This window comes from Monodon monoceros, unplaced genomic scaffold (assembly GCF_005190385.1).
Source record: "Monodon monoceros isolate NGI ecotype Baffin Bay Population unplaced genomic scaffold, NGI_Narwhal_1 Super_Scaffold_15, whole genome shotgun sequence".
Taxonomy (NCBI): domain Eukaryota; kingdom Metazoa; phylum Chordata; class Mammalia; order Artiodactyla; family Monodontidae; genus Monodon; species Monodon monoceros.
The window spans coordinates 46,196,829-46,215,972 of record NW_021703771.1 but is presented as its reverse complement, the minus strand read 5'-3'; the positions used below and the strand labels follow the sequence as shown (position 1 = coordinate 46,215,972).

The 19,144-nt window shown below is 42.8% G+C and overlaps 1 protein-coding gene across 3 annotated transcripts in view; it reads right to left on the bottom strand.

Moving 5' to 3' along the window:
- Positions 1-19,144, bottom strand: part of DCBLD1 (discoidin, CUB and LCCL domain containing 1) — a 96,913-nt gene that overhangs the window by 26,910 nt on the left and 50,859 nt on the right. Inside the window, exons 6-15 of one of the 3 annotated variants that reach the window (XM_029223661.1) lie at positions 16,466-16,599; positions 11,293-11,333; positions 10,116-10,328; positions 8,536-8,660; positions 8,105-8,264; positions 7,909-8,016; positions 6,900-6,984; positions 6,623-6,672; positions 5,613-5,732; positions 1,225-3,277 (exon numbers count right to left, since the gene is read on the bottom strand). In XM_029223661.1, the coding sequence (XP_029079494.1) occupies positions 2,766-3,277; positions 5,613-5,732; positions 6,623-6,672; positions 6,900-6,984; positions 7,909-8,016; positions 8,105-8,264; positions 8,536-8,660; positions 10,116-10,328; positions 11,293-11,333; positions 16,466-16,599 (1,548 nt within the window). In that variant the 3' untranslated portion in view covers positions 1,225-2,765. Of the gene's footprint in view, positions 1-1,224; positions 3,278-5,495; positions 5,733-6,622; positions 6,673-6,899; positions 6,985-7,908; positions 8,017-8,104; positions 8,265-8,535; positions 8,661-10,115; positions 10,329-11,292; positions 11,334-16,465; positions 16,600-19,144 lie in introns of those variants that run through there. The other 2 variants (XM_029223660.1, XM_029223662.1) reach the window with 2 other exon arrangements.

The window sequence follows — 19,144 nt, the reverse complement described above, 5'->3', positions numbered from 1 at the left end:
GAATGCAAGAGAAGCATTTTGAGAATAGTGAGGCCAAGCTGGTGGCTATACTTGGATTGCTGAACTGATGTATGTATTTATGAAAGGCCTTGTGGTGATGTTTTTATGAAAGGCTATTCATGGTGTCTATAGTTGTGCATATAATATAAATTTGATTTTAGTTTCTGCTAAGAATCTAAAGCAGTGTAAGATAAACACAGAAAAATCTCTAGCATCCTTTCCAGAGGTTTTCTAGGCTGATTATAAATATTGGTGCAAGTGTAAATCATAGTAGGAGAACCCAGAGCACAGTTTCAGCAGCCTCTGTGGACAGCATAGTCTTGTCTGTCAGAGCAGATGTGTTTCCACCATAATTGTAAAAAGTGACAGAATGCAATCTTTGCCTCCCAATAGGATTTGGTAACAGAAAAAAACCAGACAATTGCCTTATCTTATGGGCTAATGTTGCAAAACAGTGGAAAAGAAAAACAGTATTTTCCTGCTCTTATCCTCTAGTTTAGGCTTGGCTGTGTTGGGTGTATCAGACAGACTTTTCCACTGCCCATGCTAGGCTACACAGTAGGCCATTCTGAGGAAGCGGTGTTCCAAAACAAAGTCCTGTTCTCCCACTTTCTGTCATGATTAGATCATGTATACAGGGAAGAAATGTGATAGATGGACACAGCCCACTATAAAGAAGTCTGTTTTTATGGACTAATATTTTAATGTTAAAAATATGTACAGCCCAAATGTTGTCACAATTAATTCTTATCTGTAAGCCTTGGAGGAAGGCACATTCACATCCTTGTTACACATGAGGAAACTGAGGCTTAGGGTTATGTAATGACCGACTGAATACACAGATGGATCGTGGCCATAAGTAAAAACGGAACTCTGGCTGGCAGTGCACAGCAGTAAGCACGGGAAACCAACTCATCATCCATAGTCACCAGCCCAGAACCCGGTGGCCTGCTGTAAGTCAGACTTGTAGGAAGTCTACAAGTTGTAGACTGGATTGTTACTTTTTGTAACAATCCAGGAAGCCAAACTAAAATGCATGAAACAATCGACCCCAAATCGCTAAGATTTTATTAGTAACTGACAGCTTCCATAATTTCTGTCCCCAGTTCCAACTTAGGACCAACCAGAGGAAGCCAGATGTGCTCCTTCCACTGCACCACTTGCACTTTTATGGAGGCTGAGCCTCAAGTGCCTTCAGTAGCCCAGCAAGCAGGACACCAGTGAGAGACTGGGGTACGTACGTTGGTTTGGCATAGTTTATTGCAATTAGTATTCGTAGAAAACCATGTAAACTCACAAGGTAAATGGTTTAACCTCCACAATAACCATAGATAGTCTGCTGTGACCTTCCAGCACCTCAGTATTCTAAAATCTATGTTTCACAGAAAGTCAGTCATGCAAATAGGATTATAATACATTTTTAGGGAAAGGATCTTTTTGGTCCACATTTTCTATTAAAACAAACAAACATACACTTCCCTCTTTGGCAAAAGAGGTTAAATCCCCCCACCGTGAACTCACAAAGCAAACTCAGGTAAAAACCACTGAACATGAGGTACAGCTGAAGTCTGGGCTAATCTGGAATTACAGACACATACTCGAGAGAAATTTTTTCTTACAAAATTAGTTCAGTTTCCAACCATCTCAGTAGAAAAACTCTATGTAGATTTGGCCTCAGTCGCTTTTGTAAGAACACGTCAAGTAACTTTTCTGTGTTTCAGAGTACAATGTGCTGTTTCTGAAGAAAGTCATGAAAAGTGTGGGTGTCTGACCTCAGCAATATTTTTAATTTGAGGTACAAAAGCATCTGACACAGTAATTTACAGCGTAATTGCTGTGCCACCTTCATTCAGTTTGTTGAGAGAGCAGTTTTGGTTGCCGTTAAGTCTCAGCATTTGGCTTTGCAGACAGTTTGAAAAGGCAGACTTGCATGTGAAAGCAAGTATCTGCCAGACCTGAGGTGAGCAAGAAGCAGTGTGAAGGCCAGCTGCTCAGGAGCCTGCTCGCACAGGCTGCGGGCAGCGAGGCCTCTGCAGGCTCCAGAGACCTCCTGCACCTTGCACACCTTCACAGGCGCTGAGCATCCCCACCTGAAGTGGAGTCTAAGGAACTGGCAGCTGCTGAGGTGGTGTATTTTGTTTGTTTGTTCTTTTTAATTTACAGTCATAATTGCAAACAAACAACCACCCTGGTGTGCTTTTCTTGCTTCAAGTAATTTCATTCCTTCCAAGAGAAGAATGTTAACAATGCTTTTAGTTCTCGATATCAAAGGAAAGGAAATGAGCCATAATAACAACAAGATTAAGTTTAAACAGACCTGCTGCTAACACACTATCAGATAAAATACCTTTAAAAAGTGAACATACTATTATATACGTTTTTGCAACAGCTGCATTCTCCTACATAACCTCCATGTAGAACCAAAATCTGCGCAAGCAAACTTAAGTTACTTTAATTCTTGTTAAATACAATTCTGTACAGATTGCACATTTTACACCGAAGCAGCTCGGTATCACAGTTAGAGAAATGAAAAATGCCATCTGAAAACTTTCATTTTTCTAGCCCCACAAAACTCAACAGACGCTCGCTCTAAGGGTCAGGACAAAACCAGCTGCACAATTCTGTAAACAGTGGGGGGGGGTGCCTCTACGACTCCACCGCAGGATCCTGTTAAACCATACACGCGCGCGCACGCACTCACTCTGTCTCTCGCGCGCGCACAGCCCCGGCGCTCAGTACCACAGCAGCTTTCATTCACAGTGTGTTCACAGCAGGGCGGTCATGGCCGTCTGGTTGAGGGGTCTGAGGCAGTCTCTGGGGGCCAAGTAGGCAGCGTTGGTCGCGGGGTTGACCTGTGGCTTTTGATAGGCGGGATCGGCGCGCGCCGCGGCTGAGCCGCCGCCGCCCTTGGGCTTGTCGTAGCCCGGGTCCGCGGGCGCGGGGCTCGGCGGCAGCTGGTAGCCGGCGGCCGGGGAGAAGGCGCCGGAAGAGAGGGAGTGCTTGTGCGCCGGCCCGGGCCCCGGCACGCGGTAGCCGCTCCGCGCCGAGAAGGTGTGAGCCCGGGCCAGGTGCCGCTCCACGATGGGCGTGGCGTACTCGGGCTCGGGGTTGGTCAGGGGCAGGGCGTACTCGTGGCGGCCGGCCGGGAGGGGGCAGTCGTAGTGGCCGCTAGCCTCGGCGTCCGGCCCCGCCTCATCGGCCTCGGTGTCCATCGGCCGGAAGGTAGAGCCCTTCCTGGTGACCGTTCCGGTGCCAATCATGAGAGGCTGCTGGTAATCTGAAACCCAAAGGGCAGACGTTTGTGCACAGCCCCCCCCCCCCATACACCCACAAACCGGCTGTCTAGAGGGAGTGCTCTGCTGAGGGCCTGCCCTGTACCGGGCAGGAAGAGAAAGATTAAGATGTAAAAGGCACAGACGCCACACTTAGGGGTTTACATAACTACACAGGTGCTTTAGGAAGCCTCAAGGCTCCGAGGAACCTAGCGAGGCGGAGCTAACCTCTAACCACACCTAGGGGTAGGAGGGAACAACTTCACGGGGAGCTCTTAGGCTGACTCCTGAAAGGCCACATTTTGGAGGTGGAGGTAACACTGTCAGGAAAGGGAAAAGTGATTGGACAACCTGTTAAACAACCATGAACATAGAGTGTGATGTGGCCAGAGCATGAGGGACATGGAGGAATTTAATAGGATATGAAGACCAAAGTAATAGGTTTGGGGCTAATGATAAGGATAAAGCTCAAAGCTTTATTGAGCCCTTACTTGGTGCCAGGCACTATTCTATGACATTAAGATATCAATTAGTTAAATCCTCTGGAAAAAAAAGTACTATGAGGTAGGGACCATTATTCCCTTTTACAAATGGAAAACTGAAGCAGAGAGAGATTAATTTTTCCAAGATTACACAGGTAGCAGCCAGTGGGGCAAGAATTTGAACGCGTGTCCCAAGTGTGAGCTGTTATCCATGTGCTAGATCATGGAGGGCACTGAGTGCCTTGCTAGGAAGTTTGGTTTAATGCTGTAGAAACCTACAAAGATTCTAAATTTAGAGACTGGCAGAAGAGGTAACCGTGGAGGGAGACTGAAGAGGGAAAGATTAAAAAAACCAAAAAGCAGAGAAATGAGACATATAAGTCATAAATTAGGGGACTGGCAGCAGCTCTGGAAAGGCCACACTTTGGGGACAGGTATCAGAGGAATTTGTCACCAATGATGTAGGGAGGTTATGACCAAAGAGGACACCTCCCAGATATTAAGCCCTGAAAACTGGGATGCCCATTCAGAAGCCACTTAGAAAAGGAATGCACAGAGCACATAGGTTAAGGTTTAGGAACGATGGGTTCAATTTTGGATCCCCTGAGGACCTGGTGACACTTGCAGGAGATGATGTCCAGCAGGCAAGAATTACTGACTTACTGGGGACCGGGAGGGAAGTCTGGATGTGAGCTGCAGAGCAGATAAAAGGGAAAGGAATGGCTCTGCCGGGAGCTCTGGAGTGTAGTGGGTGAGACTGCAGATGAGTGGAGGCAAGAGTGGGGCCTTGCATGTTTCAGGTGCCCAGAAGGACCACGCAGCGAGGAAGGAGAAGAGGCTGGACCAGAAGCTGAAGGAGAATGAAAGGAGAGGGGCTCTCCACTCTCCTCGCCTCACCCCCAAGGCAGAGCTTGAACTGTCCGAGGAAAGGAACAAGAAGACGGATTCTGATTGGAGAATTACTCCCTTTGCCCCTGAAGCAGGTCAAGCAGCCTTTCCATTGGTACCTTTCTGACTTTCATATATAACAGTAGCCCTGGGGCATGGCCTAAAAGCCCACATTTCTAGCAAGCTCCCAGATGGTGCTGCCGGTCCTCAGAACACACTCTGAGTAGCAAAAAGCTAGAGCAGTGCTACTCACAGTGGTCTGTGGATGCCTACCTGTCTGAGAACTGTTTGTGACAGATCTGGAAAGAGACAAGTGCACAAATGGATAGAAAGTGTTCAGATCTTGCAGCAATTTGAGAGTGATTTTATGTCCCTTGAATCTAATTAGAAAATTAGAGCTTTGTATTTTATGTCTTTTTAAACATTTCATTTACTAATTTATACTGTATTTTACAAAAATTTTAGTCCTTGATGGATTAAAGAAATAAAAGGCAAAAACTGGATCCTTCCTCACAAATCGTTTGAGAAGCTTGACTCTCAACAATGGCTTGTCAGGGACCTTGAGGCCATTCTAACAGATTCCTTCATCTCCTACCTCCAATTTGTCAAGGGCAGGAGCTATGCTCAATTCATCTTTCTAGTCCCTTTTTCCTAGTGCCTTAATCAAAACCTTAGTAACAAAAACAGATTAGTTAAGGGCTTCCAGATTTCATTGGTACTTCAGGACCATTGCTCTGGGTGTCATTAGAGGCCCTGCAGGTGTAAGAGCCTTGGCTGAATGAGGCTTTTGGGAAATATTTCATTGTCACTTTGTAACTCTGTGCAGAGCAGAGAGAAAATGTCACACATTACTGATTTACTAGACCCCATCTAAACAAAAGATTTTGGTCTTATTTCTCTTCCTGGTCTCCCCTCTCCCATAAGCAGCACCTCCTGGCTAACAGCCTGGTCACGGAGACTTGGTACCTACCTGCCATATCACTTGTGATGAGATCCAACTTTTGTGTCATCTCCTTTTCATTATCGTAGCTGATGGTAAACTCAGCTGACTGATGCCTGGCAAAGGGATATTTGATCTGCTTCCAACAGTCTGGAATAAAGATAACATGAAACAAACTAATCTCTCAGAAGTGTAACACATTTACTCCACCACAGGTTCCAGGTTAAGTCAGAGGTCAGGCTGCCTTTTGCCAGCTGACTGTGACAGATGCACAGCCACAGCTCTCCAGGTGTGTGTGGTGGACACAGCATGATGAGGTCACAACAACAGCACACACCATCCCAACCATGCTTTCTACTCTGTGGGTAAAACGTATTTGTGTACCCATCAGGGCCCAGATTATCCCTAGGTTAGACCACCTGGGCATGGTTTTCCCTAATCTGCACTGACATGGTGTTTGTGACCGTGAGGGGTCAATGCAGCTGGCTGTTTAGAGCCTAGGGAGGTGGAGTCCCAGGTGGTCCTTGAGATTCTCAGGGGGGTCCTGCCCTGCTGCCCTCTCTTTCGACTGCAGCTGACTCATTGCTTGGCATCCTGTGTCCTAAGGATTTTCTGAAACCCGCCCTGCCTAGTCCTTCCCCAGAGTGAAAAATACAGTGGAGGCCTGAAGATGCTGGGAGTGCCGGGCAATGTCCAGTTCACAGATGGGGATTTTATAACTTCTCCTTGGTGACAGGCAGCGTGGTGATGTAAATTCCAGTTGCCAAAAAGAAATAATTAATTTTGATAAATGATGGGATGATGTTGAACAAAAGTAAAAATAAACTGGCTATGAAGATTCTGGATTAAGAGACAGGATACGATATATTCCTTCCTGGTAGATTTGTTAACTTAAAGCTATTAGATCTTATTTCTTAAACCATATAAGTGTGGGTTTTAATCAGGATCTGCTGATTAAAAGCGCCTAATCATGCTTTTCATCAGCAGATCCTGTCCCTTCCTCAAGGATAGAATAAAACTAGATAGTTTTTTCAACCAACCTGTTTTCTGAGCCTTAGCTGATCCATAAGGATTTCCTTTCTTCTTCCTCCTATCAAGACAAAAAATCCCACTGAAAACATTTCTGAATGATAAATACTGTTCATAAAATAATACATGATATTTTCTACCTCTATCCAACTTGTTTTTAAAATAGAAGTTCACATTTTATCTTGGGAGAAGTAATGCTGCTTTCTACACATGAACATACGAAGAGTAAACTTTTGTGACTGTTTACATAATTAGAGAAAAAAAATTTTTAAATGTGAAGTCACATACTTTCTAAGGACTACAAAGATTCCCACTCCAGCAACCAGCAGGACGAGGAGCACCAATGGAGTAACAATAGTTATGACGTTTAACCCTAAGAAGGGGAAAAGACATCATGTTACAGCAGAAATGAACAGCAACCAAATTTCGTGATCTAAAACTGAATACTGATTTGTAAGGTCCTCAGTGGTTTAACATGTGGGGGACAAGAATACATGCTAGGCATTTACTGATACTGGAAAGCAAAAAGAGGATTCAGGGCTCCCCTGGTGGCGCAGTGGTTGAGAGTCCGCCTGCCGATGCAGGGGACACGGGTTTGTGCCCCGGCCCGGGAAGATCGCACATGCCGCGGAGCGGCTGGGCCCGTGAGCCATGGCCGCTGAGCCTGCGTGTCCGGAGCCTATGCTCCGCAACGGGAGAGGCCACAACAGTGAGATGCCCGCGTACCGCAAAAAAAAAAAAAAAAGTATAGAAAGATATGGAATGGAATGTCTCCCTTCCACCTCTGTTCTTCCTCTATGTGAAATTATGTTTCTTGACATTTTTCCAGATATACTGGGATGAATATATATATATATAGATAGATAGATAGATAGATAGATGCTGTATCACCCCCCCTTTTACACACATGGTCAAGTGCTATGTAAACTGTTCTGTACCATGCTTATTTTTTTAAGTTGTCAGTGTGTCTCAGAGAACTTTCTATATTACTAACACATTCCTTTTTTATGGCTGTAGAGTATTCCATGGTATGGACGTGCTATTGTTTTATTTTTCTATAAAGGATTTACATAGTGTTTGAAGGGCACATATGTTTGTTTCCAGTCCTTTTCTACTTACAATAGTGTAATGAAAAGTGTGGACATATATTATTTTACACATGTGCAGATATCTCTGGACCATCTGCCCCCAGACACTTATATGACACAGAAAAAAAGAATGTTGTTAAAGCTACCGTATTATTGGCTGGAGTACAAGTTATATTCCTTAAGAAACCGCAAAACGATAACTGCCCTACCTTTGGGCATTTCTTCAGAGGGGATGGGTTTTAAGATTGTCTCATCTTCTCTGTTAGTTGAACCAACAGTATTTAGACTTGTTTTGCTCCACACCAATGAGTCATTACCTGAGCGAGAAGAGATGTTAGAGAAACCACATTAATAACAACAATTTGTGAAAGGAGGTGACCAGAATCCAGTAACTCACTGACTCACCCTGAGTCCTACTTGGTGCAATCTGGCAGCCAAGGAGCTCCACTTTCAAGGCTATCCTCTGGTGCCACGTCTGGGGGATAACGCGCACGTATCTGGCCACGATGGGAGGGATGAAATTGTTCCGCACAGGGTCCCGAAAATTAGAGTTGCCCTGAAACACCTGTAGGAACAGGTAACCTTTACCTGAAGATTCTATTCGTTTCTAGGTCTTTATCAATCTACTCACACCTGGTTATATGAAATCAAAGTGAGGATTCTATGTCTGTTGCTTTTTTTATAGACATGCTTGATATTGAAGATCCAAGGCTTTGCACTCAAAGGCTGAGTAATCTGGTGCTGTGCGTCTGTTTTTGGAAACACACTGATGGACTGATGAAAATATCTGGAGCCCCACTCTCCTACTCAGTTCCCTCCTCCAGAGTGTCTCTTACCTTTTCTTCATTATTCACAATTCCTTTATAGGTCTCCCACTTGGAGTTGTTGTTTCTGAAGTTCATTACAAAACTCTTTACATAAAAGTTGAAATTTGACTGTGTGGATCCAGTGGTCCTAATTCCTTGTAAGAAAATATTATTTATGGGTTAGTTTAAAAAATATGTTATACAACATGTATTATAACTTCAGGTTTCTTTTCTTTTTTTCCCTCTCATTTGAAATTGCAAATCATTTTACAGGCCTGCTTTTCTTATCTGCATTTAGAAACGTGATGACAGATGAGTGTTTTCACACTGACAATATGCCATAAAAAGGTTTCAGCACGGAGATATCAGCTCTCTCACCCACACATCCATCCTTACCCCCTGCATACAGGTTCTTCCCACAGAGACAATGTGAAGGTTTGTTACTTTTGAAAAAGACATAGCAACTGACAAAGGATTAATCTCCAAAATATACAAGCAGCTCATGCAGCTCAATATCAAAAAACAAACAACCCAATCCAAAAATGGGCAAAAGACCTAAACAGACATTTCTCCAAAGAAGACACACAGATGGCCAACAAACACATGAAAGAATGCTCAACATCACTAATCATTAGAGAAATGCAAATCAAAACTACAATGAGGTATCACCTCACACCAGTCAGAATGGCCATCATCAAAAAATCGACAAACAATAAATGCTGGAGAGGGTGTGGAGAAAAGGGAACCCGCCTGCCCTGTTGGTGGGAATGTAAATTGATACAGCCACTATGGAGAACAGTATGGAGGTTCCTTAAAAAACTAAAAATAGAACTAGCATAGTACCCAGCAATCCCACTACTGGGCATATACCCTGAGAAAACCATAATTCAAAAAGATATATGCACCCCAATGTTCAGTGCAGCACTACTTACAATAGCCAGGACATGGAAGCAACCTAAATGTCCATCAACAGATGAATAGATAAAGAAGATGTGGTACATATATACAATGGAATATTACTTCGCGATAAAAAGGAACAAAACTGACTTATTTGTAGTGAGGTGGATGGACCTAGAGTCTGTCATACAGAGTGAAGTAAGTCAGAAGGAGAAAAACAAATACCGTATGCTAACACATATGTATGGAATCTAAGAAAACGGTACTGATGAACTTAGTGGCAGGGCAGGAATAAAGACACAGATGGAGAGAACGGACTTGACACAGGGTGGGAAGGGTAAGGTGGGACGAAGTGAGAGAGTAGCATGGACATATATACACCACCAAATGTAAAATAGATAGCTAGTGGGAAGCAGCCGCATAGCACAGGGAGATCAGCTCGGTGGTTTGTGACCACCTAGAGGGGTGGGATAGGGAGGGTGGGAGGGAGACGCAAGAGGGAGGAGATATGGGGATATATGTATGCATACAGCTGATTCACTTTGTTGTACAGCAGAAACTAACACAACACTGTAAAGCAGTTATACTCCAATAAAGATTAAAAAAAAAAAAAAAGACATGGAGTACTCTGAGGTGGGGGCACCTGTGCAAATTCAAAACGTAATTTCAACTGCAAGTCATCTTGTTTTGTGAAACTGCACTCGTTTCAGTACCTGTTATTTTCTTTTTCTCTCCCAAATCTATCCTCAGCCACTCCCGTTTGTGGTTCTTGCTCCTGTCCCCCGAAGCCCATGATGGGCCTTGGTCCTGAAGTCGGGCTTGGCCAGGAGACCAACGGACCTGATCTCCAGTCTCATTGATCCACTCCCAAGAAGAAGAAGCTCTGATTTGCCGGTCAGGTTCCAAACTCAAGGATCTGCTGCAACCTAGACAAAAAGGGCAGGGAAATATTTCAGATACAGACACAAAATGAAAACCAAAAAAAAAAAAGCACCCCGTTTCACCTAGAATTATTCGGTTGATTTACTTCCATTCTGATATTGAATCAACTGTTTAATTACTAGTTTTTTAATGATTCAGACTTGCATTTGACTCGCTGGTGCTGTGGTATCTTGATACTATTGCTGCTTTTCTTCTTAATGGACCTTATATCCCCTATAAGTGACATCTCTTTGTCCCCACTGTAGATTTTCCTTTCTAATCTAAATTCACCATGATTTCAACGAAGTACAAGGTGTCCTAAAAGCTGAAAATGCTGAGGTTCTTCTCACTTGATCAGAGGGAGGACTCCACGCTCTCTACCCCTGAAGAGCAGGTACGTCAGGTGCTCTGAAGATCAGTTAATTGTACCCAACATCAACCCTGGGAGCTTAACTATACCATGTCCAAGACAATGTGGAGGTTGCAGATAAAGGCCAGTCCTCCTCCTGGACAGAGAAGACATGTTTGTATTGTTCTCCTTGAAATATGTTATTTTATGTGAGGGAGAACATTTCCCCAGAACATATTCCATGACAGAGGGGCTAAAAAGCCTTTATGCTATTCATTTTCAATAACTTCATTCCAGATACACACAAATCAGATTGCACTGCTCAAAAGGTTTTTCTGTTAAAATCGAACATAAAGGAATTTATCTTAACTGTCATTTCAAGTTGTCATTTTTTCTGGCAACCCAAGTTTTAGATTATAAAGAAAAATATTTCTTTTCCTAATGTTAACTGGGTTTATTGTCTGATGTATTTTTTAAGTCACGGCATACTTGGTGCTACATGACCTGAGGGGAAAAGAAAAAATTAATCTTTTAAACGATATCATCTGAGGGGTATGGAAGAATAAACTACCCCTGAAGATTTTAAAATATCAAATTCTTAAGGAAAGCATGATCCTTACCATTGGAGGTAAACAGAAATCGCTTGTCTGACAGGGAACCACTGAAATAATAAACACAAAGATGAGGTTAGTTGCTTAACTGGATCTTAATGACTGGTACAGCGCTATAGGATGGGGCTCAGAGCCTTCCCACACCCCATGTGGTCCTCAGAGCACCCGGCAAGGCTACTGTTATTATCTCTGTCATTGGTATTTCATAGACCAAGAAACTCAGGCCCTTCGAAGGTAAGCAACTTTCCTAAATTCATAGAGGTGACAAGCAGCCAGGACTCCTGAGATACTGCTTTTGAATCACAAGCCTGTGCTGTTTCCATCACACCACATTGTATTGGGAAGGAACAGGCACATATACAGTCTCCAGGACACACCTAAATCCCAATTAATGAATACGTAGTGATGGAGACGGAAAGGATGACTGCCCTGAACACTCCCTTTGCTTCAGAAGGCACCCCTACAGCGCCCCACTCGCTTCAACAATCGAGGACCACTGAGACATGAAGATGCCTGATCACTTTTAAAAGAACGAGCATGTCAGTCTAGCTGCCTTCCCTACAGACTTCTCCACTCCTTCCCTAAGGGGTCCTGCCCCAGCAGCATTGCTCCGCAGAGAGCCTCCGCCCGGGTCTCTCTCTCTCCAGTCACACTCCTACCTACTGCAGCAAGGACACCAAACCATGAACCAGCTCCTGCTTCTGGATGACAAGGTACAGCTGGAGAAAACTCAGAGCACCTCACTGACGGGTCCTGAACTGCTGCAAGACAGGCCTGCACATCTGGCATTGATCCCTGGGCCTCTGGACCCCCCAGTTCTGTACCTTGTATTACTCTCCTGGTGAACTTATCAAATCAGCCCTGCTCGGCAGTTGTCTCCTTCTGCGGAAAAGAGGTTCCTAAGGCCTGAGATCACATGTATCTTTTTGTAAATCCCTCACCAACTCAATGCTGTAACAATATGTAGAATGAATAGAAAACTTGGAATTCTCAAGATTAATCTTATAGGCATCGTACTTACTACATTAGATATTACAGGTAAACAAAAAAAGGTAGGTGTCGCTGTCATGTTCAGTTATTTTACAGTCTGAGAGTACTCCTATTTTAAATGTTTAACTCTGAATTATTGTGGCAATAATGGACAGAGAGGGTACTGAAATGTGAAATCCACAGAGAACCCAAAACTAGTCTGGACAGAAGCACCTCCACAGCAACATTTTGTTTTTAAGTAACAGGTTTTTCTTTCATATTCTTTGTCCACTCTCAGGCAGAGACTCTGTAAGCCCTGGTTTTCCACATAAAGATTCTATTATAATCTGTGCTGAATATAATGCAGGCACCAATCATTTCGTACAGGAGAAAATGCAGACCCACTTGGGTCACGGGACCTTCTTCAGTTCACAGTTAGTGGCCAAGCAGGGGTGAGGACCCAGCTTTCCTAACCTTTAAAGAAAGGTGCACACTGTTGCAATTTGTATTTAAATTTTTTAAGATTTTAGAGCCTCTCTTTGACTGATTTTTGCATTTTCTCTAATGTTCCTGCACGAAGTATTACACCTGAAGTTTGGCCCAGATAAGCCCAAATAATACTGCTGCAACCCTGATCACCTAAATGCACTCCCACTGCCATGAAACATTAAAATATTTACTTTGTTGTTGTTGAAAAAGAGAAGGAAAGAAGGTTAGCTTTGGAGTTCATCCTGAGAAGAAAACGCTGGGTAAGGTTCTGCTGCTAAGATCTCTCTGCCTGGCTTTCCTCTATTATCAGCTGGAATATGTTTTTCCATTTCACCCAATTAAGCTAATTAAATACAACCACTAGAGAATTCTATAGGTAAATAAGCTTCCTCTTTGAAAACCCCCTAGGGAAAATGGGGTTCTAAGGCATTCACACATTAGGGTGAATGAATTCGATCAGATTCCAGGAACTGCCAGCCTTCCTTCCCAGAGGGCTGTAGAAGCAATCAGGAAGAGCCTGAGGTAAACAAAGAAAAGCCTTCCCTGCAGATGGTTTGAGCCATCATCCTCTGTGTGAGGTCAGTCGTTCTTCCTGATTCCATTCTGGTCTCCTCAGATCAAGGAAGTGACCTGACCCGGGATGAATCCCAGAAGAACCCTAGATATTTACTTTAGGGACCACTTCTTCCTCAGCTGCAATGCTTCCTTCTGTGTTTCTTCCTGAACGCCAAACAATCATGTGTGGGAACAGAAGTTCAATGACCGCATGTACAGTGCTTCCCCAACAGCGAAATAGCACAGATCAAAACAACTGCTCCCTGAAGATCTGGGAATGGAAACGAGTGGAAGAGACTGTATGAGCACACAGTTTACTCTTTTCTGTTCAGGACACAAAGATGGTGCCAAACCACAGAGCCAGAAGGGAGAAGGGGCCTTGATATAACTCTAGACTTTCTGTCTACTTCCACCAAAACAAAAATCGGACAATTAGTTCAAATAACTATATGGAATGTGGAGCAAAACTTTTCCTAATTCATTAATGGTTTAGATTTCTGGACTCTTACTTTTGCATCAAAGTTGAATATCAAATTATATAATTTGTATTTCATATGTATTAAGTCCAGTTGATGTAGCAGAATCAAGAACATTATGTCTACTTTTACTTAATAGTTTAAATAACTTTTTTTCAAAAGTAAAATAAAATCCAAGTAGTACAAGTTAAACTTTTTACTACCCTATTTTTCTACAAAAGAAGCATTCAAATGTATTCAAACATAGGCAAGAGAGTCCAAAAACAGATTTAAAGCCAAAGGCCAGTTCTTCGTTCCTATTTGGAGACAGCAGCACCTAACAAATCTAGGCCACAGCTTGATACCTTCCTGAAACAGCACCTTATTATCCATAGAGCAAACAATAAAAGACATAAAAAGAAATAGATCCTCCCAATGTTCATTGCAGCACTATTTACAACAGCCAAGACACGGAAGCAACCTAAATGCCCATTGACAGAGGAATGGATAAAGATGTGGTACATATATACAGTGGAATATTACTCAGCCATAAAAAAGAATGAGATAATGCTATTTGCAGCAATATGGATGGACCTAGAGATTATCATACTAAGTGAAGTAAGTCAGAAAAAGACAAATATATGATATCACTCATATGTGAGATCTGATTTTAAAAAATGATACAAATGTGGGATCTGATTTTAAAAAATGATACAAATGAACTTATTTACAAAACAGAAAAAAATTTACAGATGTCTGAAACAAACTTATGGTTACAAAGGGGAAACTTGGGGGGTAGGGATAATTCAGAAGCTTGGGATGAACATACACACACTACTACACATAAGATAGATAACCAACAAGGACCTACTGTATAACACAGGGAACTCTATTCTGTGATAACCTATATGAGAAAAGTATCTAAAAAAGAATGACTATATGTATATGTATAACTGAATCACTTTGCTGTAGACCTGAAACGAACACAACATTGTAAATCAACTATACGCCAATAAAATTAAAAAAAAAAAAGAAACATCCTCAAAAGTCAAAGTCAAGCAGACGTTTAAAGCTTACTGTGCATAAGCAATCATTCTTACTATAAATCAGGATATAAATATATAAATCAGGATGTAAATTTTAATGCCCCAAAGAGTTTGAGGCAAGTACATAAGTGAAAAAAATGTAGGGCTTCCCTGGTACGCAGTGGTTAAGAATACACAGGTTCGAGCCCTGGTCCAGGAAGATCCCACATGCCGTGGAGCAACTAAGCCCGTGCGCCACAACTCCTAAGCCTGTGCTCTAGAGCCTGCGAGCCACAGCTACTGAGCCCGTATGCCACAACTACTGAAGCCCGCACGCTTAGAGCCCGTGCTCTGCAACAAGAGAAGCCACTGCAGTGAGAAGCCCGTGCACCGCAACAAAGAGTAGCCCCCACTCGCTGTAACTAGAGAAAGCCGGCACGCAGCAACAAAGACGCAATGCAACCAAAAATAAATAAATAAAATAAAAAATTAAAAAATGTATATACATTGTGTACATATATGTAAGTATATATAATACATGTGTATATATTTTAAATTTTTATTTATGTAAATAGTACATATGTGTGTACACATACGTGTGCATATATGTCAGCCGTATCTGCAGATTCTGCATCCCTAGATTCTACCAACCACAGAGTGAAAATATTCAGAAAAAAAAAAAAATTCCAGAAAATTCCAAGAAGTAAAATTGGAATTTGCCACATGCTGGCACCTATTTACACAACATTTACATTGTATTTACAACTATTTACATAGCATTTACATTGTATTAGGTATAAATAATCTAGAGATGATTTAAAGTACATGGGAGGATGTGCATAGTTATATGTAAAGATTATGCCATTTTATATAAGGGACTTGAGCATCAGTGGATTTTGGTATCCATGGGGGTCCTGGAACCAGTCCCCAAGGACACTGTACAGTGGCTCAAGGAGCACTGTTCCCTCACTAGGCAGCCAGCCATTCCAAAGCGAGTGTCCCTCTGGACCATTCCGAGCTGCCTGTTTATACTGGTGGACAGCTGGATCACAAGGCTGGCCTATTTTAGTTCAAACAGCTCTAGTTTTCCACTCTAGAAGCTGAGGAAACCTGAAAGCACTAAAAGCTGAGGTTGAAGTGTTTAAAGCAATTGACATACTTTTTTCTTATGAAGCTAAAAGATCAGAGGGTAACACGGAACAGAGAAGTTAACAATGTTTAAAAAAAAAAAAAAAGCCATCTTTTATTCACTTCCCAACTATTATTCATCCTTAAGAGACTGTCTCTAGGGATCCTCTAGGGAGTTCAGTGGTTCTGCTGGGTTTATGTCAGTCCCTTATCTCCTTCAGTATCTTTGGTGATATTGGTGATGATCAGTAATTTACAGAATCAGGAAAAACTAGAGAGGAATAAGCTTTATCCCCTCCCCCTGGAGCACCTGAGAGTAGAATGCTCCTCTGTCCTGGGGCTTCAGATGTGTGCCATTCTAACTTACTTGTCGGTGAGCTTTTTTATTGCTGCATTTGTCTTCCACACTGACAGCATAAATGCTGCTCTAAGCAGTCACACACATTTTTCCCAGTTGACATGCCCTTGGTATCACATGCCTGCAGCCCTTTCCAGACCGTGAGCTGATGACTTGTGCCTGCGGGGTTACCTTCCACTCAGAACAAAAGGCAAAGTACTTACTGCCTTGAGAGCACACCATTGGCCAGGATCCCTTCGTATCGACTCATGCCTCTGCGCAGAAGCACGCCAATCTGACCGCCCACTTCATCTGCAATTACTCCTGCATGGATGGCGGCTTTGCATAGTAAAGAGGTCTGAAACACAGCAACATCTCACTTACAAATGGCTCAACAATACATCTAAAATATAGCGGGAGCTTTTACATTTTGTTACAACTTGTGCTCAGGATCCCTATTTGACCCCTGACATGGCTAAATTATAATTCATTTAAATAAAAAGTAGAAGGGGGTGGAAAAAATTATTGGCTAACTATCTCAGAGTGACATCAGAGTCATTCTATTTATGCTGATGAACCTGGGAACCCTTCCACTAGGGAGGAAGGAAGGGAGATAATTCACAGTATTCATGGCTCCCCAGTGAATAACGCCTCCTGGGGGTGTGGTCATCTCCCACACCGACTCTGAACTGGGCCCTGGCGCTTGCTTTGTTCTGCTGCAGGTAACGTGGCCCGGCAAACTGCCACACATGTCAATGAGGCCACCTGAGACTCCCACCCCAGATGACCTGCCACACGACTGCAGCTGCAGGCACAATTCTAGGTAAAGGAAGCTTAAGAACCAACCAGCCCACACTGCCGACCCACAAGCTCATCAGCAAAGAACATGGCTGTCATTCTGAGCCACTAGGTTTTGGGATGACTTGTTCAGCAAGAATAGGTAACATTAGTTTCTTACATTCGCTTTACTAAATATACATACTGAGGATCATTTGAAAAGGTGAACCTTCCATACCATAGCTTCATTTTAAAATTAGATTTAACAAGGCATCAAAACCAAAATGGTAGTGTCAGCCACAGAACACTGAATAAAACAGAAAACTTCATGAAGTTCTCAGAGTGATGACGAGCAACCCAGGGCCCAAGGCCTCCATCTCAATTTCTGAATCTCCTCTGAGAGGGTCAAACAGCTGGCACCTGCTCAGCCCTCCAAGGCTGCTGGCTGGTGTGACAAACCCAGCAGGGGTACCTGGCAGGCTCTGATTAGCCGGGGATCCTGTGGTTGAAAGTGGGACTGCAGGAAGAAGTGGAACTGTTCCATGGGGTGCCTAGGCCCATACGTCCCCCTCGAGCACAGACCCATGGGCGAGGGTGATTAGGTATTTAGCCCAGGACTGAGGGGCCGAGAGGATCTTTTGCTAAATAAATTTTAGCAATGCCCTGCTTCTCTGCAATGGCTAATGCCGAAAAGAGAAAAGCAGCTCATGAAGTTGTGTTTCAGTAACTGAACTTCGGAGTGTCTCTTTGTGTTAATGACAACACTGTTTACCTTATTGCAGTGGAAAGTTTTCCTTAGATTTAGGTTACAGTATTAGAAGGACCAGTGAGACCAACTGTATTTTGCAACTAATGTGGTTGCAATAAAATTGAGAGCTTTTGTGATCTTTAACGTAGAGAGCTCATACTTCCCAAACTAGATTAGATTTGGCAAAGGGAGTCAGTTTTGCAATGACTGCTATCATAGTGAAAAAAGGGGGAGGATTTCATGACAGAGAAGAAATGTGAGAATGCTGAAACTGAGGCAGATACTACCCTTCTTGATTTTTGGGGAAAAAAAGAAGAATTAGAAGAGAAAGATAGTACTCTTTAAAGAGACAGCTTCCATTTTCATTTTTTCTGAATTTTCTTAAAAAGGTTTCTTATTACTGTTTTAGACTCTTAGGGTACAAAATAGAGGAGCTAGCTGTAAAAGTCCTGGATTTAAATTCAGCAATTTAGCACATCATGCTGACTCTGCCTCTAACTCTACCAGGTGTGCTTAAGTCACCTCCCTGCTCTGGACCCAGCTTCCCAATTCATCTTCACAATGAAAAGGCTGGACTGGGTGATGTCTAGAATCACCTTGTGATTCTAAAGGGCACCCTGTGTACCTCTTATAGGGTCCATGCAGGCCTGCCTCCCTCTCTCAGCCCCAAATGAAAAACAAAGTGGTCGGCTGGGCAGCTATTCCCTTGTCCCTAGGATCACCTGGCTTCCTTGGAATTCAGTCTGGGGATGGGATGGTCTTCATCCCAGCATCCCTGCCCTGTGTGTAGAGCTCTCACTGGACTTGGCATGTACAAGGGGCCTCCTTGGTAACGAGGACAGATTCACAGGCCAACAAGCAACACGACCTATCAGCTTCATTGCCCAACAGATCTTCTCATTTCCCACAGTCCCCAGCACTGAGGGAACCCAGTGGTATGTGCCCCTTTTATGGAGTTTATTTCATTGCATTATTGCATGTTAAGTTACATGTATTTATTTAATATTTTTTCATAATATTAAATGCAGGCCATAGGATACATCCCCAAGAGAATAACCACCAGATCTGGCTATCATATTATTATAATAAAATTATCAGCCCTTTCCTGAGTTATTTCCTTAAAAGAAATCACTTGCTCACCCACTAACTTAAATAAAACTGATGTTTTCTAAAGTTGGGGATTTTTTGGTATCAATTTTTAAAATTCACACTCACTGAACCTGCTTTTTAAAAATTTCCTTTTGAACAGGAGATTTATATTTTATTTTCTAGCTATTTTGAGGTCTAAACCTCACCAAAATGTAAATATAGGAAAGTCTACGTTAATTAGTGATTACCTTAAACAAACAAAATAATTTAAATGTAACTCTTCAGGGAA